General features: G+C 35.5%; 1 protein-coding gene across 3 annotated transcripts in view; it reads left to right on the top strand.

Moving 5' to 3' along the window:
- MINDY2 (MINDY lysine 48 deubiquitinase 2) overlaps positions 1 to 7,653 on the top strand; it is a 67,229-nt gene extending 59,576 nt beyond the window's left edge. For all 3 annotated transcript variants that reach the window (XM_045506243.2, XM_074366209.1, XM_074366208.1), the window contains one exon: positions 1,192 to 7,653. In XM_045506243.2, coding sequence (XP_045362199.2) covers positions 1,192 to 1,320 — 129 coding nt within the window. In that variant the 3' untranslated portion in view covers positions 1,321 to 7,653. The remainder of the gene's footprint in view (positions 1 to 1,191) is intronic.
- The last annotated feature ends 17,794 nt before the right edge of the window (positions 7,654 to 25,447 follow it).

Raw genomic sequence — 25,447 nt, forward strand, 5'->3', positions numbered from 1 at the left:
AGCAGTTTAGCACCCAAAGGGTTTATGGCATTGTCCTAAGTTTGTGATTCCCTTAATATATTTCTTTTTTAGTTAAATTTATTTTTTCTTAGGTTGTAATGGCAAGATTTTTCAATCAAATTTATTAAGTTCTTAGTAGCGTCAAAGAATATAAACTAGTTGGAACAAAATCTTTTCTATCAGTTAGGAAGCAGTATGAGGTACTACTGGGAAGAATGTAGACTTCAGAGCCTGATAGATATGGATTTGCATTTCCTGCTTCTGTTTCCCATACTAGTTGCAACACGTAGGACAAAGTCCTCTACCTCTCTTAGCCTCATTATTCCTATCTGTAAAATAGAAAATGATACTGAACTCTTAAGTTTGTGGTTAAGAACAAATAACGTTAGCACTTAATCCAATGTCTGACATGTACCAAGTATTCAACTAAGGTTAGCGCCTTTCCACTTTTCACTTTTTCCAGTTAAATATTTTAAGCGCTGCAGATGTGACTAAGAAGGTTTCTGTTTGTTAAATCTCATTTCATTAAGTGAAAAAAAAAATACTCTTTCTTTTACATTTAACTGTACCATGCTAGAACTGTTCCTTTGGTTTGAGTACACGAGAAAGAATGATGCCCTTTAAGGTCTGATGAAACTTTAAATATAGAGATCTCCATTAAAATAGGTACAACATTTCTACTTCTAGCTCAAATATTGACTACACCAAACTTAAAAATGAAAACCTATCGTGTTATGCTTAGCTTTTCACTAAAAAATTTCTCTCATTTCACAGAATACACTTATTTCATACTCTCTGTTCTCAGGATTTTTTTTCCTTCTTTTAAAATCTGTTTATTATAATAGTATTTAATGATATCTTAGAGAACTGTTACAGTTTCAAAAGGTGTCCTTTTCTTTAATATTTTCTAAACTTTAACATAAATATTTCTTGAATTTGAGTCTTCCAGCAATATAATACTAGTTATTTATTATGAAATTCCATTTACTCAGAATAATGGATACATTAATTATATCTGTCCTGAATGATAGAGCCAATTACTCAGATACTGTGTAATATAACAAGTCTATACACCAACAGCCTTTTTCCATTAATGATTTCTTTCACTCTTGGGGTTTTTCTTCTTAGATAACTATGCTTAAGCACCTTCAAAAAGGTGAGGTAATTTCTTACTGTTTCTTTTTCTTAAAGCAAAGCCAGCCTGCACAAGCCTCCCCATCAAGTGGAAGACAATCTGGGAATAGTGAACGTAAACGAAAGGAGCCTCGAGAAAAAGATAAAGAAAAAGAAAAGGAAAAAAATAGCTGTGTCATTTTGTAAGAAGTGTTGGATTCTTTCGGAGTCATCTATATGTCTTCAGAAACAAAACCACAGGAGGAAAGGAAGAAAAACCGATAAATACCGTCTGTGCCTGATTTCCCAATGGATTTTGTTCATGTTTTTCAGGGGAAAGGTTGTTACTTAGTTACAATCAGACTTTTTCAAGTCACACAGTACACTCTTTATGAGCTGGAGTTTCATGTTACAAGTTGGATATGCTGTGTGTTGTCATTCATGAAAAATACTGCACTTGTAGCCAAATAAGCAAATCACAGCAAATTTTGTGTCATAGTGACATTCATAATTCATATCAGTTAGTAAGCTATTTCATATTCTGTTCTAACAATGAATAGAGGTAATTGATTTTGTCTGATTCCTTCCTCAAATCTAAATATTAGCACAATAGTTTCTGAAATTAATTTTTACAATGTTAAATTATGATCTAATCTATGAGATCTATGAGAAACCAGGGGTTTAATATAGAGATTTAAAAAGAAAAAAAAGACAAAAAATAACAAGAATAAATAATCCTTAATTGTATATTGGACTAGTTCAGCCCTTGAACAGCTTTACCTTTCTTTAGGAATGTACATTTTAGATATATCTTGAGAACTGATAATGGAGCTTGGATTTAATTTAGATAGAAAAAAATCAATATTTGTATTTCTTTTCAATAGCAAAAAAAATTACATAACACTAATATCTTATCAAAATCAGACCTTAATAACTTTATAGTGTTGTAAAATTTTGAGGAATTTTGAAACCTTTAATATAGGTTACTTGGACCACAGTTACTATTTATTGACAGTGTGACAAGTGAGTATTAGGAGGAAACCACAGTGGATGCTAGGCCTTGTAAATATAGGGATGTAGAAAAGGAGATAGTTCAGTGTCTACCTTTTTCTAGAATTACCTTTAACCTTAAAATTTAAATCATGTTTATTTGCTAGAAAATTAAGTATACTTATTAAAACCAAGAAAAAAGCACATTTCTGAAAAGATGTTGGAGATAATCTCTGAGTCTAGTGGAGAAGCATTAGTAAAATCTATTTGAGGATAGATACGAATTTGGAGGAATTTATGTAAAAGCAATCAGATTTTTTTAACTTATGAGAACCAAATAAACCTATAACATCTTGTAGTGTTTATAGGATTCAGAAAGAATATTTATTGAACTTTATTATGAGGTAACACATATTTTCCTGTATTTCTCTAGTTTGGAAAACTATCCTTAATAGTCCTTTTTATATGCTTTATATTTAAAAGTTTGTTTTAGTCATTTTTGAAAAGACTATTCCTGCTGCAGGTAGTTACATGATTTACATTCAAAGCCTCAGTAAATTTAAGAGCATCTTAATCTAACCTGAGCATCCACTTGGAGAATGTTTTTTGTGGTCTGGGGTGACAAAAGACTACGAAAAATGTGGTCTAGATTTCTTAAGTTATGTCCTTAACATTCTCCGTGATCCAAGACCAGTTATAGGATAAATCTATATGTAAAAAGTAAAGTCTTATTTATGGAAGAAATGATTCTAAGGGAAATATCCAGGGTCAAAATGTATCTTTTATGTCCTTCTGTATTGCATGTCTATTTATGTTATACCATTTGTTATTCCTTCAAATTTCCTATGCTAGCATGATTAATCATCAGAGAACCTGTTTTGGGTATAAAACTTTCATACAAAATATTTGGTGAGTCTCTTGATAAAAACCCAAAATATGCATATACTGGCAAAATAATAAGATATACTACAGTATTCTCTATTGGCTCAAACAAGTAGACCTTAGTCCAGGTTTATTAGTAATATCACTCTGTTGGTTGAAGGAGGAAACACAAACCTCAGAGTTTGTTTTTCCCAGAACAGATAGTAGTAACAGTGCATTATATTTTATTACGAAGAAATAAAACAATAAACCCTGAGAAATTAAAAAAAAAAATTTGAGGCATATTTTTCCATAATTATATACTTATCTATTTATTGCCCTTGAAAAATATAAGCATAGAAGTTATTCTTCTGTTATTTGTTACTGTCTTCTTAATTTGTTCCAAAGATAATACTGCCATTCTGCATTCCCATTGGAAGAAAAAAAAAACTCACTCAAAACCAGCAGTGCTGCTATCAGATAAGTAGATGTCAATGTATACTTATAAAAAATAACTAAGAAATGTAATGTGTTTGTTAATTCAGCCTTTTTCTATGTAATATTTCCAAGTTAGACTTTCTTACATTCCTGGAATTCAGTTTGCTATACCAAGAATAATAATGATAAAATGTTTGCTTTGAATATTGTGGGGGAAAATAAGTGTTTAATTCTATTAAAAAAAATTCTCAGAGATACTGGTTTCCCATCCTTGAAGGCTGTAAAAAATTTAGAGCTATTATGTCTTTATTTTCTTGTATTTTGCTCAAGGCAACAAATTACATATTCAGATATTTGACTGCTGGTTTGGGTACATTGGAATTTGATAGTGGTTAAGTCTTTCCTCACAGTATTTTGTAATGCTTGAAAATTGTTACATGTACCCTGCTAGCAGAAATTAGAACTTAAACATTTTTGTTTTTAAGATTTATAGGCTAGATTAGGGGCACATCTGCATGAACCATTAGAGCTAGCAAAAGAGGCGGATGAACGAATGGATATGGTCACCGCACTTTCTTGTACTTTCAAAGCCTATTCCTTAAGGTTAGTAACCAGTGTTTATTAACAATATGAAAATTTTCTTGTCTAACCCCATTGAATTGACAACACTGTGATTTATAATAGGTTATCAACACTTAAAAGTACTCATGGTGTGTGTGTTGTGGGGGGCCGGTGTGTTTGTGGGTATGTTTCTGAAGCAAGAATCCATGACTTCTATTAGATACTCAAAGTAATCTAGAAACATTCCCTCAAATTTAAGAATCACCATTCTAAGAATACACACACCAGGCTGTTAGAGGCAGCTATAATTGGCATTGACTACTTCCTATAAGATGCTGGTTCAGTGTACATAAGTAAAGTAACTTATTTAATGTTTCAAGGTGTCGTTAGTAGTTGAATGAGTCATAGATTTAAATTTAGGATTAGGCTTTGGAATATATTTTGGTTTTTTTGTCTCACATTTCTCGTATTTGACTACTTACCCGTGTTATGTTTTGAATTCTGCCTCATACTTTTTGATCTTAGCTTAATTAAGCAAGTTAGTATCGGAAATTAGTTGACTGAAACCATCATTAACCACTTTGTACTTGCACGAAACCTTAATGTTTTGGTTTCAATGAATCACCAACTCAGTTCACTAAGAGACAGAAGATCTTGAGAGGGAAGAGGACTAGAAGTCAAATAAATAGTTAAGGAAAGAATTATCATATTCATGCTGGCATATAAAGCAGATATTTATAAAATCCTGCTGGAGAAAGATCAAGGCAAGAATTTCCAGAAGTGTCCTAAAACAATATCATTAAAAAAAAAATTTTTTTTTTAAAGCAAAAAGCAAATTGATTGTGTTTCACTTAACTTTTCTGTTCAATTCAGTTATTTTAAAACATGATGGAAAGCTTATGGATTTTGCCTGTCACAGAATGCTTGGGCATACAACTTAAACTATAATTATAAATTTATTAATGTTTGGTAAAATAAGATGGAAACATTAAAGATAGTGTGTAATTTGTATTTTAAGAAATGGGAAATGTGAAACTCTGAATCATTTTGTCTAAAACCTTGGCTTTTATCTTGCAAACTTTCTGTGCCTCAGTTTACTCTAAATATCTAAAGGATGCTCATTTTTAGTGCTATGCACTTTGGAATAAAGGGCATAGTATAAGCACAGAGTGTTATTTAAATAATTATAAATATTATACATCTTTTGTTCTTGAATGTGTAGATTTTTTCCCCAATGATAATACTACTATAGCCAGTTTTTTTAATGCTGTCAAAGTTTGTAGAATTATCTTATCTTTGAGTATGGCATCATCTCTTCCCAAAATTTATGTTATAGTTCCCTTTGTGTTCTATGGGTAGGATCAAAATCAGGACTATTTTGGGAGTATAAAAAGCATTAAAATCTGTTTTTTCCAGTATCTTTCATATATCCAGATATTTAGATTATTTGCCTCTTCCTTCATGGAACAAAATACAGTGGTATCAGGTTACCAAAACATAAACTTTTTGCATGGATGGAATTCACTTAGATCTCTTTAAGTACTGTCCTTTTTAGGGCTATTTAAATTATTTTTCTTTTTTAGTGTAAGATGTTATTTGAGAATATAGTTAAATTTCTTTTAGAACATGACTGAAAATAGGAAAGAAACTCATCAGAGTTCTTAGGTTCTCTGGTAATTGTCTTTTTTTTTTTAACTGATATCTAACACTTCTAATGCTACTGAGAAACATGAAAAATTGTGGTTACTCTTCTTGAGTAACACTTTAAAACAAACGAAAATTATAATTGAAGGCTTCTTAAAAAATATATATTGCAAAATAGGGATAATGGCATCTGAGGGACAAATTGCAGGACCCTGATAAGTTTAACTTACTTTGAAGATCTATCTAAATTTTAATCATTCATGTCCTTTACTTAATCTCATTGTTTCTACCATTAGAAATTAGAGTTTAATAAATTGTGATTTGCATATATAATTTTACATAAAGGATTCTAGTTTCTAACTTCACTTTTCTGATCTCAAAAAATTTAACTCAAAAAACAGGGTAAAATTCTTCAGCTATTGCCTCAAGTTTAGCTTTGTCCTATTGTCCTGAGAAAGGAGGAGATTTAGACTTGTCTGCTATAATAGATCTTTTTAGGGCATGGTATTATCCCAGATAAGGTGTTGAAATACCATAGCAGAAACATAAAACTTAAGCTTTAAAACACAGTAGATTTAAAGAGAAAAAGTTGTATTATTATTCTACAGTAAATCTTTACTTCATCTAATATTAATTCTAAGAATTCCTTCAAATCCTTAATAATTTATCATCATTAACTTTAAAAATTTCATATCTATCCCCACTGTAATATCCTACACCTTGAGAGATAGGGGTGCCTCCTAGATTAGAGGGTGGACAAAGCAAAATTCTTCTGAAGGTGTCCTAGCTTCTTTGGCTCTACTACTTACAGCTTTAAATAGGAATTCAGGAAACCGAAATGCCCATTTAAATGACCAAATCAGTGACCTGTGGAAATGAGCAGTTCTGACTAATGAAATGTGTTTTAAGACTAAGACTGGAATTTAATCTGTCCTATACATCTCTCAGTTTTGTCAGTTTTTGTTGTTCCTTTTTACATCTTACTTGTTTGAAATAACCATTTTTTCCAGAGTATATAGGGTATCTTAGAGCTTTACAGATTTTTAAAGATGAGGAATTTAAAAGCTTCCAGTGGTTTTTGTTAAAAGGCTATCTTCCTGAATAAAATGACAACTATTATTTTCACAGATCCACACATCACAAGTAGGACAATATGATTGAAGATTGATGTATGATTGCTACCCAACAATCAGCACAAGGGATAATCTTCACTTGTGAAAACTTCAGAGGTACCCTGAAAGTCATTTCCTAAAGTTAGTGCATGTGAGTCTTTTTCTTTGAATTGTGTAGAATAATTGGATTGTGGCACATATTTGGGGAGTAGCAAGTGAAATGGTATAATGACTGCAGGGAAAGTGGCTTTGAAATACGACAAGAAAAAAACACTTTACTGTCTTGCTATTTGGGTCAAGAAGCTGCTGTGACGTATCATAGATCTCTTTGTGCCAGGCCAAGATTGGCCAATAGAACTAGAGTTCTTAAAGAGTTTAAGTCTACAGATTATGAGTGCCTATTTTTTTTTCTCCTCCTTTCTTTTACTATCTTAATGCTCTTTCTACTTCTGAAATAATTCATCTCTTTTGCTTTATGACCAGCTTCAATTCTAGTTTAAGAATAATAGCAACCCTAGAAATTTATAGAAAAGAGCATTGAAATAAATTTTTAAAACACCTTAAAGCATCTACTCAGCTTAGGGTTCAACTGAATATCTATGGAAGAAAGTTGTATATGCTAATTATGCTAAAACTATTTGATTCCAAAAACTATGTCTTAAGTTTCAAAAGTTTCACTTTTGGAGGATACTCCTAGAAAGGCAAATTGAACATAGATGGGAAAGTATAAAATAATTCTGAAAGAATTATTCAGTATTAGTCAACATTTAATTTCATGTTTGTTATTGTACCAAAAGGATAGCATCATTCTTGGATTAAAATGTTGGATTTTTTTTTGTTAATATACTTAGAACTGTAACCAGTGATAACACCCTTAGTATTTTTTATTATAGATTATATTTTATTTCAATAAACTTTGATATTTAGACCAAAAGTCTTTCTGCTATGTATATTCATCTCATTAAACTACTTCTTACAAATTTAAGATGAGTGGGGAAGTGGGGTTGACACTGATTCACGTTTACCTAGGATTAACTCTTATCATACTTGGACCGACTCTTGATAAAGACAGAGTTTTTCCCTCAAGAGACCGTGAACAAAGAAATAATTAACCCCCAGTCATTTAATAGTTAACTGTCTGATCCCAATGGTAGATTTGTTATATCTGATACTTCTGTTCTCTTGGAGGACTAAGTTAGAAAGAGCTAGGTATCTCTTTACACCAAGCAAATCCTAATATCAACTTTTTGTCCAAAGTCTTTTTATCTAACAAAGTTTTTGTCAGCCAATGTCTGACATTTCTCTGTGTAAGTTTTCTAGCCTTCTATAGGCAGAATTAATCATTCCATATAGTGTTTTGCTGACTTCCCTTCATTATAGCACTTAAGCTAGATTATGACCCTTTTTAGAACAGAGATTACGTCTTATTCATCTTGATTTTCTTGGCAATTATGTGATCATTGGCACTTTAAATGAACTAGAATACTTAGAATTTTTTTTAAATACCTTTATTATATGGTAAGTTATTGCTTGTCTGTCCTTTAAATAAATAAGATAAGTAAGTTGGTTTATTGAATCAGTTTTCCCCTTTAGCATAGAAGTTATATAGATAGAAGGAACCAAAATCCTTAATACTTTCCCCTCTATCACCCCAACCAAGTTTTTCCTGGGTATCCTACATCCTCCTACAACCAGCAGATGAACACCTGGGGAACAACAGCCTCAACAAAACTAAAGTAAGCAGCATTGTTCTTTCCCCATTTCATAACCTTTTTGCAGAGTCTCTTTCCTTTATATTATCCTATGAAGTAGGCACCTATTAATTTGTTGGAGCTGAGATCTGAAGCCAAGCAACCTGACTCCAAAGACTGTTCACAAATATATCTGGAATGGGACAGAAAAGTCTGTGATCAGGTCCATATTCAAATTTTGACTCTTGATTTTTTAAGTCACATCTGTTTCAAACCCTGCAGAAATCTTCAAAATCAAACCTGTAAGCATCCTATGTACTCACTAGTCTTAGAGCAAGTTAATTCTGCTCAGCCTTTTTCTCATCTCTAAAAATGGAACCATTTCTCAAAATTGTAAAGATTAAAGATAATGTACTCAAAATGTCATATACATAATAAACAATATAATAGATTGTAAGTAACATAGTAGGGATAATTTTTTCTTACTAGCCAAGAACTTTAAGAAAGAATGTTGATTCAGGAGATTAGGAAGCCCCCTTAAGTGTTATAAAAGTAAACTCTTTGATTTGCTATGCAGATAAAAGTCTTTAAATTTGGTGCCTTTTCCATTGATTAGATCCTCTTTCTGGGAAAGGAAGATTTCCTTTATAAGTGTAAATGTCCATTACAAAAAGGTAATTTCTTTGTTTTCAGAGTTTCTCCTGTGTCTGCTATTTCTCAAAATAACACTTAGGTCAAAGAGGCATATTTTAGGGTGGCATATTCTGTTATCTTTCAGTCAACTCAGGCAAAAATGTGACAGCTTTTAAAGGACTCTTTATCCTTTTGAGGACTTTTCTTTGGGCTGCCAACTTTACTAGATAAGTTACTATGAAGAAGTGGTGATATTATAAATGTAGTAGTTTCTGAATACCCTAGTCCTTAAAACAAGGTTACTAATAATTATTATATCAACAATACTTCCTATTTATTGGACTATCACTAAGTGTCAGACATTGTACTGTCAATATTATATTCTTATTCTTACTTAATCCTCACAACAATTTTAGGAGATGGATACTATCACAGTAAAGGAAACAGAAATTTGAAAGATTAAGCAACTAGCAGAAGGTCAGGAATAGTGACAACTTGAAATTTAAAACCCAACCTGTGTAACTCCAAAGTCCATTCTCTTTACTTCAGAATTATGGAAGCATTCGCAAATTTCCATACCTAATATGTTCCAATGATTTGTTTCCTTTTTAAGCTACTTCTTACATTTCTAATGTTTTTCATCTACATTTCTGGTATCCAATCATAATTTAAAACCTGGGATCACTAAGATTTGCTCCTCTTCTAGATGTGCCATTATTCTAGTTCTTACAGGTAGGTCTAAGATCCATTTCAAGTTACTTTTTCTTTTTTTTAATTGAATAAATTTAACATGCAACATTGTGTTAAGTTTAAGGTATACAGCGTGTTACTTTGATACATTTATATGTTATGATTGCTAATGTAGTAAAATTTATAATATATAATTATAGTGCAATATTATTGTCTGTATTCATTACAGTGTGGATTAGATCTCTATGGCTTACTTACAGCTTGTTACAAGTTTGTACCCTTAAATATCATCACTTTTGTCCCCTTATCCGTCACCGTCCCCTAGTAACCACCATTTTACTGTGTTTTTACAGTTTTAACTTTTTTAGATTCCACATATAAGTGATATCATACAGTTCTTGTCTTTGTCTGACAGCATAATCTGTTCAAGGTCCATCCATGTTATTAAAAATGGGTGGATATCTTCCTTTATCATGGCTGAATTATATTCCATTGTGTATCTGTACCATATCTTTTTTATCCGTTGATCTATAGTTTTCGTTTCTTGTGGTTTTTTTAATTTTATTTTATTGAGTTATAACTCAGTTTACAATGGTGTGTCAATTTCCAGCGTAGAGCACAATTTTTCAGCTATACATGAACAGACATATATTCATTGTCACATTCTTTTTCACCGTGAGCTACCACAGATCTTGTATGTATTTCCCTGTGCAATACAGTATAATCTTGTTTATCTATTCTATATATACCTGTCAATATCTACAAATTTCAAACTCCCAGTCTGTCCCTTCCTACTCCCCTCCCTCCTCTTGTGGTTTCTTTATCTGGTTTGGTATCCAGGTAATACTGGCCTCATAGAATGAATTTAGAAATGTACCCTCCTCCTTGATATTTTGAAAGAGTCTGAGGATTAGTGTTAACTCTTTAAATGTTTGGTAGAATCCTCCAGTGAAACTGTCTAGTCCTGTGTTTTCTGTGTTGGGAGTTTCTGATGACTAATTCGATCTCTTTACTCATTTTTGATCTGTTCAGACTTTCTGTTTCTTCCTGATTCTGTCTTGGTAGGTTGTGTGTTTTTAGAAATGTATCCATTTCTCCTAGATTATATAATTTGTTGCTACATAATTATTCATAGTAGTATCAAACAATTCTATGTATTTCTGTATTATCAGCAGTTGTAATATCTTCTCTTTCATTTCTAATTTTGAGTCATCTGTCTTTTCTTCTTAGTCTAGCTAAAGGTTCATTAATTTTGTTTAACTTTTCAAAGAACCAGCTCTTAGTTTTGTTGATATTTTCTACTGGTTTTATGGTCTCTATTTCATTTATTTCTTCTCTGACCCTTATAATTTCCTTCCTTCTACTGACTTTGAGCTTAATTTCTTTAAGAGAAGACTTTCTAGTTCATTGAGATATAAAGTTAGGTGGTTTGAGATATATCTTATTTCTTATAAATGTATCTGTAGCTATAAACTTTCCTCTCAGAACTGCTTTTGCTGTATCCCATGATATTTGTTATGTTGTGTTTTCATTTTCATTTGCTTGAGATAATTTTCAATTTCCTTTTTGATTTCTTTGATCCAGAGGTTGTTTAGAAGTGTGTTTAGTTTTCACTTATTTGTACATTTTCTCACTTTTCTCTTATTGTTGATTTCTACTTTCATATCATTGTAGTCAAAGAAGAAGTTGGTGTCTTCTTCAGTTTGCTAAGATTTGTTTTATGGCCAATCATATGATCTGTCCTGGAGAATATGGAGTGCACTGAAGAAGAATGTATTCTGCTGCTGTTGGATGGAATGTTCTGTTAAGTCCATTTGTCTTAAGATGGTTCAATTCCACTGTTTCCTTATTTATTTTTTTTTTCTGGATATCTATCTCTTGCTGATAGGAGGGTATTGAATTCTGCTAAAATTATTGTATTGCCTATTTCTCCCTTAAGATCTGTTAGTAATTGCTTAATGTATTTTGGTGTTAGGGTCTTTAGGAGTATATATTTACAATTGTTATATCTCCTTGATGTATTGATCCCTTTATCATTATTTGATTACTTTGTTTTTCTTTCATTACCCTATTTGACTTGAAGTCTATTTTGTCTGATTACAAATATGGCTACACCTGCCTTCTTTTCACTTCCATTTGCTTGAAATATCATCTTCCGCCTTTTCACTTTGACCCTATGTGTGTCTTTAGAGCTGAAACAAGTCTCCTGTGGGCAGCATATAGTTGGATCCTGTTTTTTTAATCCATCTGTGGCTTTTAATTGGTGACTTCAATCCAGTTACATATTGGATGATTATTGATATGTTAAGGATTTAACTACTGCCATTTTCTCTTTTGCCTTCTGGTTATTTTGCCTCTCCATTATTTTTTCCTTCTGTTTCCATCTACCTTTGTAACTTGGTGGTTTACCATGGCAATTTGCTCAGTCTCCCCTTTTTTATGTTTTATGTCTCTGGATTTCTGCTTTGTAGCTGCAATGAAGTTTACATAAAACATCTCATAGATAAAGTCATCCTTTTTCTGCTGATAGCAATTTATCTTCATTTGCCTATAAAACTTTCATCCTTTTACTCTGCTCCTTTAATATTTTTGATGTCACAAATTATCTTTTTGTCTAATGCAGTCTAATGCATCCTTCATTTCATTTATTGAGTCATTCACCTCCGGAATTTCAGTTTGATTCTTTTTTAGAATTTCAATCTCTTTGGTAAAATATACTTTCTGTTCATTAATTTATTCCTCAGACCATTATATTGCCTTTCTGAGTTTTCTTGTGCCTTGTTAAATTTCTTTATAACAGTAATTGTAAATTCTTTATCGGTTAGATCACAGTATCTCATCATATTTGGATTGGGTTGCTGGAAATTTTTCATTTTCTTTTTGTGATACCATACTACCATGGTTTTTCATGCTGTTTGATGAGAAATGCCTCTGCTGCTGTATTTGGAGTTATGAACACTTTGCTTATTTAGACAAGGTTTTGTTTACTTTGATTCTAATAGTTCAACAGATTGGTAGTTAGGAGCCTTCCTTTTGTTTTTCCAGAAGGTGGTACTACAGCACATTTTTATTTCTCTTACTGGAACTGACTTACCACTAAGGTTGTGAACATGCATATGAAAACTAAATAGGGGGGTGGGTATAGCTCAGTGGTAGAGCATGTGCTTGGAGTGCATAAAGACCTAGATTCAATCTCCAGTCCTTCCGTTAAGGAGGGGAGGGGATAAAAAATAAATAGGGGAATCATATCAAGATGGAGTAGGATGTAGAGTTCACCTCCCCCCACAAATACATCAAAATTACATCTACATGTGAAACAATTCTCACAAAACTAACTGGAAACTGGCAGAACAACTCCTATACAGCCAAAGCTACAAGAAAGATTTCCATGTAACCAAATAGGACAGAAAAAAAAAAACATAAAGTTGGGGCCTTTGTCCCTGGGAGGGATCTGAAAGGAAGAGAAGTTCTACATCGGCAGACCCTCGCACTGGGGAGCGAGAGAATCGAGCCACAGACCGGGCATCCCAGCCCTGGGGTCTTAGAGGAGACAAGCCCCCTTTGCTGCTGGAAGAATTGCTGGGACAGATAGAAGGGCTGGAGAACCCTGGACTCGACTAAGAATGCGTGGGTGTTGGCTTGTCAATGATCAAGGCGAAGGAAGCTCTGCACTGGCAGCTGCCGCCTTAGTGCACTCCTCAATCCAAGCAGGGCAAACACTCCAGCCCCAGTCAGTCCACACCACGGTTTGGTGCTTAATCTGGGACAGACGGGCCCTGGGAGAAGGTGATCTGGGTATGTAGCTCAGGGGCCTGGAGTATGGTCCAAGTGGAGCGACAGCAGCTACTGATAGCACTTACTTGGGTGGCACCATAGGAGGCGCTGTGACCAGCAAACCTTAGTCTGTCTTTCAGCCCAGTGAGCACTGTGGCCCCAGCCACTGCATGCCACAGCCTGGCACTGGACATGGGGCAGACAAGTCTTGGGAGAAGACTGTCATAGAGGCAGCCCAGCTCTCTGGCAGCAACATAGCCACCTCAATTCTATACCTTTGGGGCAAGGCAACAGTCAACTGAATGGAGTCTGACTGATCCCTGTCTGCAGGGTATCTACACCAGCAACTGATTGGGCAGCAACAGCCACAAGCAAAGAAGTTCCTCCTCATGCCCTGCACAGGCTTTAGATCCTCTAACACCAGCCACACCCTGTATTAATGTGATAGCAGCCAGCACAGTGAGGAAAGATATGGCTGGTATCCTTATCAAAACCAACCCTCACACCAAAGATTTGGACACACAGAGTCTATACAGGGACACTCCCACATAAAAGCACCCCATCAAGACCACATCGATAGCTGTTTCTCCTAAATTCATAGACACAGAGAAAGTTAAGTAAAATGAAAAGACAGAGGAACTACTGCCAATTAAAAGAGCAAGAGAAATCCCCTGAAAGAATAATAAAACAGAGCTCACCAGTCTACCAGTCCCTGAGTTCAAAAAGGTGGTAATAAAAATGCTGACTGAATTAAGAAAGACCTATTGACATAAACGCAGATCACTGTAACAAGGAACTAGAAACTATAAAGATGAGCCGATCAAAAATAGATAATTCAATTTCTGAGATAAAAAGCAATTGAAAAGCAATGAATAGCCAACTAAATGACACAGAAGGCAGGTAGTCTGGAAGATTAAATCATGGAAATCACCCTATCAGGACAGCAGACAGAAAACATTTTTTTAAATTATGAAATCTATGGAAGAATATAAAATGTGCCAACCTACACATAATAGGGGTTTCAGAAGGAGAAGAAAAAGAGTATTGAAAATGTACTGAAGAAATTATGGCTGAAAATTTCCCAGACCTAAAGAAGGAAACATATCCATGTCCAGGAAGCACAGAGGATCTCAAACAAGATCAACCCAAACAGACCCACACCAAGACATATCATAATTAAAACAGTAAAGTTAAAGAGAGAATTCTAAAGGCAGCAAGAGAAAAACAATGAGTCATTTACAAGGGAGCCCTCATAAGGCTATCGGCTGATTTCTCTGCAGAAACTTTGCAGACCAGAAGGGAGTGGCATGATGTAAAATCCTGAAAGAGGAAAAACAGCAGCTAGGATACTCTACCCAACAATATTATCATTTAGAGTAAAAGGAGAAATAATTTCTCAGATAAGCAAAAATTAAAACAATTCAGCAATACTAACCTTTACCCTAAAAGAAATACTGAAGGGTCCTTCTACATAGAAAAGAAGTAAGAGTCTACAGGAAAAGGGAAATCTCAATAGGAAAGCAAATATATAGTAAGGACTGAAGATCACTTAAATGAGCCAGTATATAGATTTTAAAAGGTATAAAAATTATAAAAGCGATTATAACTACAATAAGCAGTAAAAGGATAACCATGAAGATGTAATGTAGTATATCAAAATCACAAAAAGTGGGGAAAGTAAATAAAAAATGTAGAACTTTTAGAATGTGTTTGAACCTGAATGACTCAGTTTAAAGCAGTATATATATAGTTATGGTCAACATACATAATCACAAATCAAAAATATACAATAGAGTCACAAAAATCAGAAAGGAACTCAAGCATACTACAAAAAACAAACAAAAAACCATCAAACCATTAAAGGAAAAGTAAAAGGAAGAAATGAACAAATAATTATGAAAACGACTGGAAAACAAAGAATAAAATGGCAGTAAGTACATACCTAATGATTGTGTTAAGTGTCAATGGACTAAATGCTCTGACCAAAAGACAGAGTGGCTTGATTGGATTAAAAAAAAAAAAACGTGCAATAAGCTGCCTACAAGAGACTCATTTCAGGGTGAAAGACACATAGAGTGAAAGTGAGAGGAAGGAAAAAATACTTCATACAAATGGAAATGACAAGAAAGCAGGGTTACCAATACTCATACCAGACAAAATAGGCTTTTAAAACAAAGGTCATAATGAAAGACAAAGAAGCATTATATAATGATAAAGGTATCCATACAAGAAGAAGATATTATACTCATTAATATTGGGTGCACCCGGTACAGGAGCACATAAATATATAAAGCAAATGCTAACAATACTAATAAATAAATACTAATAAAAGGAGAAATTGACAACAATATAATAATAGTAGGAGACTTTACACCCCACTGACATAAATGGACACATGAAAAGATGCCCAACATCACTAACTATTAGAGAAATGCAAACCAGACCTACAGTGAGGTATCATCTCACAATGGCCAGAATGGATGTCATCAAAGTCTACAAATAATAAATGCTGGAGAGGATGTCAAGAAGAGGGAATCCTCATACACTATTGGTAGGAATGTAAACTGGTATAGCCACTATGGAAAATAGTATGGAGGTTCATTAAAAAACTAAAAATAGAACTACCGTATGATCCAGCAATCCCATTTTTGGGTATATACATCCAGAAAAAACAAAAGCTCGAATTCAAAAAGGTACATGAACTCCAATATCCATAATAGCACTATTTACAATAGCCAAAACATGAAAGCAACCCAAGTGCCCATCAACAGACAATTGGCTTAAGAAGATGTGATACAGATATATAGATATATACATACACACACACGCACACACACACATATACACACAATGGAATATTACTCAGCTATAAAAAAAGAATGAAATATTGCCATATGGAGCAACATAGATGGACCTAAAGAATATTAAGCTTAATGAAATAAGTTAGAGAAAGACAAATATGTTCCACTTATATGTGGAACCTAAAAAATGACTCTATGTACAAAACAGAAACATATTCACAAACATAGAAAACAAATTTAAAGTTACCAAAGGGGAGAGGGAGGTGAGGAGGGACAAATTAGGACTACGGGATTAACAGATACAAACTACTATGTATAAAATAGATAAGCAACAGCTATTCACCATGTAGCATAGGGAATTATACCCAATGTCTCCTAATAACTTACAATGGAATATAACCTGCAAAAAGAAAAAAAAAGCCAAATCACTATGCTGCACACCTGAAACTAACATGATATTCTAAATCAACTATACTTCAATTTAAATAAGCACATACATACCTAAGTACATAAATAAATAAAAAGCAAAGGGTGGTGCTAGAGCTTGGGGGTGGGGGGCATGTACTTAACACTTGGGGCTTTGGGTGTACCCAGACATTTGGGGGTGGTCTTCTTTCCTCCCAGGGAGACAGCCAGAGACACTTCCCTGTAGCTCTCTTGGTCTTCCTACTTCCCTTTCCTTTCATTCATTGTGGTCTCTCTTTAGAGAGAGAAACTGGTCCCTCCAGCTGCAACGTGTGTAGCCAGGCAGACCCCCACTCACCATCTTTATCCTCCTCCTCTATTCCTTGCCACACCAGCTTCCATCTTCTCTACCATCACCACTTCTGCCACTGCTGGCTCCACCACCACTTCCCTCAGTCCACTGTCGCCTCTCTGTTGCAATCCACCCACATTCAGATGCACACATGGATGGATCTCTCAGATGTCCTAGTATGCTATGCAGAGGGTTCATTTTGTTTTGTTGTGTTTCATTTTGTCATGTAAGTCCAGTTAGTTGTAAATCAAAGGGGAAAGAAAAAGGACACAATTCACACTGCCGTGATGCTGATGTCCAAGTTAATTTTTCTATGTGGTGTGAGGTAATGATCAAGATTCATTTTTTGCATATGATTATTCCATTATTTCAGCCTTAATTGTGAAGATTATCCTTTCCCCATCTTATTGTATTGGAACCTTTGTCAAAATCATTAAGCATAAATGTCTGAGGTTTTATTTTCTTGGTTCCATTTATCTGTTATTCTGTCTTTATGTCAGTACTATAACATCTTGATTACTGTTGCTGTACAAAAAGTCTTGAAATCAGGTAGTAGGAGTAATTGAAATTTTCTCTGCTGTTTCAAGGTTGTTCTGATTATTATAGGTCCCATATAATTAAAATTTTATATAATTTAAAAATATAATTGTATTTCTGCCAGTTTCTACAAGAAAAGCCTTATAGAATTTTGGATTGGATTGGATTGAATCTATAGATAAATTTTGGAAGAAATGACATCTTAATATTTAATCTCTTAATCTACATACACATTGTCAATAAATTATACTTCATCAAAATTTAAAACTTTTGCTCTGCTAAGGACTTTTAAGGAAATGAGAAAGCAAGCTAAATACTGAGAGAAAATATTTTTAAAACATATACTGACAAAGAACTTATATATGAAGAACTTAATATATGAAGAACTCTTAAGACGCAATGAGAAGGCAAAAACATTTTAAGTTAGCAAAAGTTTGAATAGATACATCACCAGAGAAAATATACATATGGCAAATAAGTACATGAAAAGATACTCAACATCTCTAGTCATAGAGAGTTAAAATCATAATGAGATACTACTATATACCCACTAGAATGGGTAAAATTAAACAGATTGATAATACCAAATATTAATAAAGATGTAAAACAATTAGAACTCTCTTAGACTGCTAGTGTGGATATAAAACAATATGATCACTTTGGAAAAAACTTTGGCAGTTTCTTAAAAAGTTAAAGATACACCTACCATGCAACCTACCTATCTCACTCTTAGACATTTAACTAAGAGAAGTGAAAGCATATGTGCACACAAAGATTTGTACACAAATATTCAGAGTAACTTCATTTGAAAGAGCCTCAAATTGACAGTAACCTGAATGTCCATTCCAGGTGAATGCACAAACACATGTGGCTCATCCATACAATGAAGTACTGGCATCACCATAAAGGAAGGGACTGCTGATATATACAACAATGTGAATGAATTTCTAAGTATGGTGAGTACAGGAAGCCAGATAAAAGTGAGTCTATACTTACGATTCCACTTAAATAAAATTCTAGAAAATGCAAACTTATCTGTAGGACATAAAATAGATAAGTGGTTGCCCGAGAATAGAGTGGAAATCAGTGAGAAAGATGGATTAGAAAGGAGCATAAATAAATTTTAGGAATGATGGATATGTTGATTATTGTGATGGTTTGATGGAATATATACGTGTATATGTGTGTGTGTGTGTATATATATATATATATATATATACACACACACAAACATGGACACACATGTATACACATAAATTTATACCTATATATAAATGTATCCAGTGTTTACCTGCAATTTATTGTGTCACTATTCACCAGTAAAGGATGGAGTAAGAAAGGTTACACTTGTCCCATCATGAATGATTAGAAAACTGGACAAAATACATAAAAGAACTGTTTCAAACAATGGACAGCAGGCAGTGCAGGACTGTTATCATTCCTGAGAGAAGAGAAACAAATGAAGTGAGCTCTATGATTTTCTCCATCTTTTTGCCTGGATGCATTTTCCTAATAGTGGTGCAAGGAAGGAGAACTCAATCAGAGCCCAGCGTGCTGAGTATGAAAAGACAAAGATTGGCGTTCAGAGAAACTTAGCAGTTGGAAGCTGCAGGACAAAATTCTGGAGAAAAGGAAGCTCTGCAGAAAAAGAGCTCCATATAAAGCCCCTTCAATCTATGTTTATTATTAGGCCAAACATGCATAAGATGAAACTCATGAGGGTAAGCCAAAAAAATAGCAGGTTTAAACTAAACAGTTCCCAGAGTTATTCAGGGCAAGGAGTTCAAGCTTCAGCCAGCAAAGACCAAACGTTCTGGGTGATCAACTAGGGCGTATATTGTCGACCACAAAGAGGCTACCCCACAGTGTTATGACTGAACTATCCCTTGAATGAACAAAGCCTGTAAACAAGGCTCATATTTATCAAAATGATCAACAAATAACTTAAATGCCTTAGCCTCCTGAAGGAAGACAACAAAAATCCAGATATTCAACAATACAGCATTCATAATGTCCAGCATCCAATCATAAGTGATTAGATTTGCCAAAAATCAAGAAAATGGAATCCCTAACCAGGAAAAAAAAAATCTCAAATAAAAGAGATTGTAAGAGATGTTAAATTAGTACACAAGGACCTTAGATACTATACTTGTGTATATAATGGCAAATGTGAACATAATAGAGAAATCAATAAATATTTTTAAAAACCCAAATAAAACTTTAAGAGATAAAAACATACGTGAAATAAAATTTTCACAGAATAAGATTAACAGTGGATTAGACATTGCAGAAGAAAAGACTGGTAAATGGAAAAAACGCAAAGATTAAATGAATAAAAATAAACAAGTTCAGAGACCTATGAAGTAACATCAAGTTAAAAAATACATGTAAATGAAGTCTCACAATAAGAGTAGGTTGTGTAGAACAAGGAAAGGAAGAAAAATGGTCAAAGTTTTCCAATTTGATTTTAAAAAAAGTTAGAGCCAAGCAGCTCAACAAACCACAAGTAGGAAACACACACACCAGCACACATCATAATCAAACTGCTGAAAACCAGTGATAAAGAGAAAAACTTACAGCAACCAGGGAGGGCCAGGAGGGGATAGGGGAAGAATATCTCATCTCTGCACCCCTCCACCCCAACCAGAATACCTGCTAGGGTTACCCAATAATTCAAGACTCCTAGACAGTGAGCTGGGGCTTTAGCAAGTGCTACCACATAACACACATCATGGTACTGATACTTTAGACAAGGGGCTCACTGTGTTGTACCAAGGGCAGAGAGGTTCTTTTAGCTCTAAGTCCCAACCCAGATCCCTGGGAAAAGAAAGACAGCCACCCAGGAGCAGGTCATGCCCCTCCTCTTCCTTTTGTCATAACTGCCTAGAAGGTTGGCACTACGAGTCATCAGGAAGAGATGCACAGTGAAGACTATGGCTTCCTCTATGCAGGAAAAGACAGGTGTGTAGCAGAGTTGTTTCCATCTTTCAGCCTTTGGGCTGTGGGACCAGCACTCTTCTGTTGCATTGCAACGAAAAGCCTAATAATTCTCAGAGTTCCAGAGAAAATACCATGGTACCCCTGAGGCACAGCAAAGGGATTAGTTCAAACCAGACTTAAGCCCAGGGCCCTTAAACCATACAATCACTTGCCATGAGGGAGGTCCCTAACCCTAGCAATTCTAATTGGAGACTCTCAAGAGAAAAAAAGTATATCAATATGAGCAGGCTAAAGGACCTCCTCCAGTATATTCAGTGACAAAAAATGGAAGGGAGGGAGGGAAGAAGAGAAGAAAGAAGAGGAGGGTGGGGAGGGAGGGAGAGGGAAAGAGATAAGGAAAGAGAGGGGAGAGGGAGAGGAGTGACGGAGAAAGAGGAAGGAAGGAAGGAAATGAAAGGAAACAGGAATAAAGGAAAGGAGTAAGGAAAAGAAAGGAGTCTGCATACAGGAGAAGCTATAATAAAATAAATGAATACACACCCAAACACACACACATTATTAGACTGAAACAAATGTCCATAATTTGAGCCAACTGGAAATCCAAAATTTACTTAAAAAAATTTTATAACAAAAAGATAAAAACAGCGCTCATTAGCCGTTGTGCCTCTATAACATACAGGTTCTCAATTAACTTTCACATGTACTGAAATGCACGAACTGGTAAAGCTTCATGGACTTAACAGTGGGGTTCAAATTTGTTATATCTGGGATCACACTAAATTTGAACATGGTACCCCAATAATCTTAGGAGAGTAACTAAATGTAAAATAGAAGGAAAACAGGTATGCCTCACTTAAAATTTAGCCTTGCCTAAATTTCCCGTAGCTAGAATATGCAGTGCCCTAAAATGTTCCAAAGTGAGCACAGATGTTCACTTTGAGTCTTTGGCACTTACAGATTGGCTGGACAAAATGAGACCCCACACACCCCTGGTTAAAGTAGTTAATACAGCCCAATGAGGGTTAAAACACGGCCTCCAGGGATAGAAACTTATTATAAAAGACATAATTAATGAGCAGGTAATTATTCCCACTGATTCTCCATTTGACAGCCCACTTTTGCATGTTCTTAAACCTAGAAAGATGATGATGCCTCACAGTGGTTTGCTGCAGTCCTAGTTCTTGTGGTCCTATCCATTAGGGCCTTCATACACAATACCCAGTATCACTGACATCACTAATGCCAGCCCATCAGAGACTGGTCTATATTTAGCTATTATAGATTTGGCTAGTATGTTCTATTTGGTGCCTATTTACACAGCTTCTCAACCACAGCCCACCTTCACCTTTTATGGGACATAATACACCTTTACTAGGTCCCTCAACACCCTTGCCATCACACACAGTCTTTGCAGACAGTATCTCAACTGCATTCATCTTTCTCTAGGAGCATTGATACTACATTGCATTGATGACATCCTCCTTTCTGGAGATTCATTTGACACATTGCCTAAGGACATAAAAGTCCAACATCTTTTAGTCCTTTTGGGTTCTGAAGACAACATATTCCTCATTTACAAGTTTTACTTAATCTCACTGATGTCCCTGCTTATAAAGCAGCTCCCTTCAACAAAAGGCTCTAGAATCTGTCTAAACTAGAAATCAAAAGGCACTTCCTCCATTGCTTTTGAAGATTCCTTTGCTGTAGAGGCTTGACAACTCCCCTCAGGCCTCCTGGAGTCTCTGAATCACCTATTATGGCCAAAAATTGCCCATAGGCTTGTAATGCAAAAACTACCCTTCTCAGCTTCATGCTATATACTATTAGAGCAGAAATTGCTGGTCACTTACAGGGATATCCTGGAAACAGAGGATCTCACAGACCCTGAGCCTGTGACCCTTAATATCCAGCTGCCTGTTATGCATTGACCCATGGAAGCAGCACCTCACAAGCTTGGCACTACTCCTGAGTACTCCTTGATGCAGGGCCCACTGGCATATTCCACCTGAAGGGAAAATGGAGTTTGCTTGTCAGTCCCTTACTAGATGTCACTCCCTCTCCAGACCCCTTGGCCACTTGGGGAGCCACTTGGGATTAACTGAGTGAACAGCAATGGGAGCTCACAGAGTGTACAGAGGGGATTGCCACCATCATAAATGAGGGATCTCAGTGCAGTGTTGCTGCTTTCATCCCTTAACCGAGATGTCCCTGATAAAAGATGGGACAAAGGGGTTAGTGAAATTGGCCAAACTTCAGGCAGTCATCTTAACACTAAGTGCCCTGGTCGGCAAATTGCCCCATCTGCACATTTTTATAAACTTTTGAGCTGTTGCCTAAGAGTTATCTCTTCTCCTCAAAGTGACGAACTCAGAACCTCTTGCCTCACAGATATCCAAGAAACAAATCAAAGTCATACATGCATCTACATATACTAAGGCCATAATACAAGGCCTCACCAGACACTCATTATCCCCTTCAAAGTTCCAGGCATTACCAATAGTCACCAAGGCACACATTTCACTTCTCAAAATATACACTTCTGGGCTCTTGGAAGAGGCATTCAGCTGAACTTTTATCTTCCCAAACAGCCAATTTAATGAGAGACATAATGATCTATTCAAATAACTTATTTTTACTCTAGCCTACAAATAAACCCCTAAATGGGTCTTTATCTTGCCCCAGGCCTTAATCTCTCTTAATTTAAATCTCCTTGGATAATTCACACCTTACACCAACTTAAAACCACTTTCCATCCTTTTTCCTATCTTTAGAGGGTATGTCTTGCCTCTGTGTATATGTGCCTCATTATATATGAGGCCTTTTAATAGTGTCTCCCTGTACCTTTGTGGATTTTCAGTCCTGCCCCAACCCCATAAGGGCAGGAGGCTAGATCCAGGATGCACAGTTGTCTTGGACCCATTAACTATAGATTGTCAAGCTAGGAACCTGCACATCTGATAGGGAACCCTTTTGGGCCTGAACTTCCACTACCTGAACTCTTCCTCAATATTCAGATTATAAAGGGGTGGGTAATTCTGAGTTCTTGCTCCAGTCCCTTCAGGGCAATAAAAATTAGTTGTCCAGAGACATTTCCACAGATAGTGTGTATTACCAAGAAGGGAAATAGAAAATCCCACTTAGAAAATGAAAATCACATTCAGAGATAATAATAAAATCAACACAACATCCCATTATGATGAAACCAAACAAGCCCCTTGTTGGTAATAATACGTGCCAAAAGAGAATCCACATCCGGCAACAGCAGGCTGCCGAGTGCAGCTGTGCACCATTCCATTGGCTATTGCGCTTGTTACTTCTGGTCTGTGTGCTTTTGTTGGTTTGCAGTCTAGAGGCCTAAATCCTCCAAGTAAGTCATTGTTTCAACCAAACACAGCAAATGTTGAGGCCTGCATATCACCGAGTGTGACTAATGCAAGCTCTGCAGCCCAAAGGCCCTGCCAGCTTGCCTGCCAACAGTCAGACCAACACAGAGAACAAAAGGCCTATAATAACTGGCCAAGTTGGAGGACCCACCCACAGCTTAATGCTGGAACTCAAACAACCTTAGCCATGGATATTCTGAATGGCAAACAACCTGATACTCTATTAACAGCATGTACCTAGATCAGTCCATAAGATTTAAAATTTAAAGCTATTTGCTGCAGAACCTGTCTCATCACTCATCTGGAGAAAATCTTGAACTGTTGGGAGTTTTTACACTTGGCCACTCCTAGTTGGGGTTTAACTGTGCCAGTTGGGTTCTGGCACTTTGGCCCAATTATGGCAGTATCATGGATGCCAGCATCACTTTTGCTAGTTGTACACCCACAAAACGTCTTGACTTAAAAGGTATTTGCAATTCAAGCTCCCAGGCCCAACATTGCCTTCAGATTCCATAGGCAGCTCAGTCTTGTTACAATACCATACAGTCACAAAATAATGATCCATATCAATCTGAGTGAGCATCCACTTAGGAAGGATACACCAGTCTCATATCCCAGATGCCAATGCTGTGGCCCAGAAGTTCACCACTGTAGATAACATCGCCTCAGACACCATCTCTCCTAAGATCTCACCACTGGAGATGACTGCACCCCAAACACTGAGACAACTGCCCAAGTGATGCCCATGGGTGGCCTCTCCTAACTGACAAATTAGACACAGGTCATTCATTGCTTTTCCTCTTTTGCTATTAAGGATTCTGTTGTTTCCTGAGCTCACAGTTTATGTCACCCATGATCCTAGAATACTCTTTGCTTTCTGTCAAAATATACACCCTTATACTCCCATACCTGATAGGAAATCCTCTAGACCTTACTACTATCTGTATCATTCTAAAAATGATGAAAATTATTACTTTCCTCAGGAGGCAACTACTTCATGAGTCCACCCCAGGGGACCTCCCACTCCCCACAACATTCTCCCCCCTCTCTGACTTGTCACTTTTCACCTTGCATCTCCAACCATGGCTGCCACAACTACCCCTGCCCCTTGGTTACAAATACCACTAACATGTACATATGCCTTACTGAACTATCAGTTCATTCCTTTCAGTAATACAACTGCAGAACCTACCATCATGACCCAAGAAATACACCAAGGTATTATTGTCATGAAAAATATAACTTAGACTTAACACACCTTACAACTTCAAGTTAATGTTAGAGACCTCAAAATTTCAGATCTGTGTTCAGTGGGGAACGGGTTATCTTTTCAACAAATGGTGCTGGGACAACTGATCATACACATGCAAAAGATGGAAATTTGACCCTTACTTCATACCATATAAAAAAATCATACAGAAAAATCTAAATCTAAGAGCTAAAACTATAAAACTCTTAGGAGAAAATACAGTAGTAAATCTTCATGACTTCTGGTTTGGCAATGAATCCTTAGAAATGACAC

This window comes from Camelus bactrianus, chromosome 6, assembly GCF_048773025.1.
Source record: "Camelus bactrianus isolate YW-2024 breed Bactrian camel chromosome 6, ASM4877302v1, whole genome shotgun sequence".
NCBI classification, from domain to species: domain Eukaryota; kingdom Metazoa; phylum Chordata; class Mammalia; order Artiodactyla; family Camelidae; genus Camelus; species Camelus bactrianus.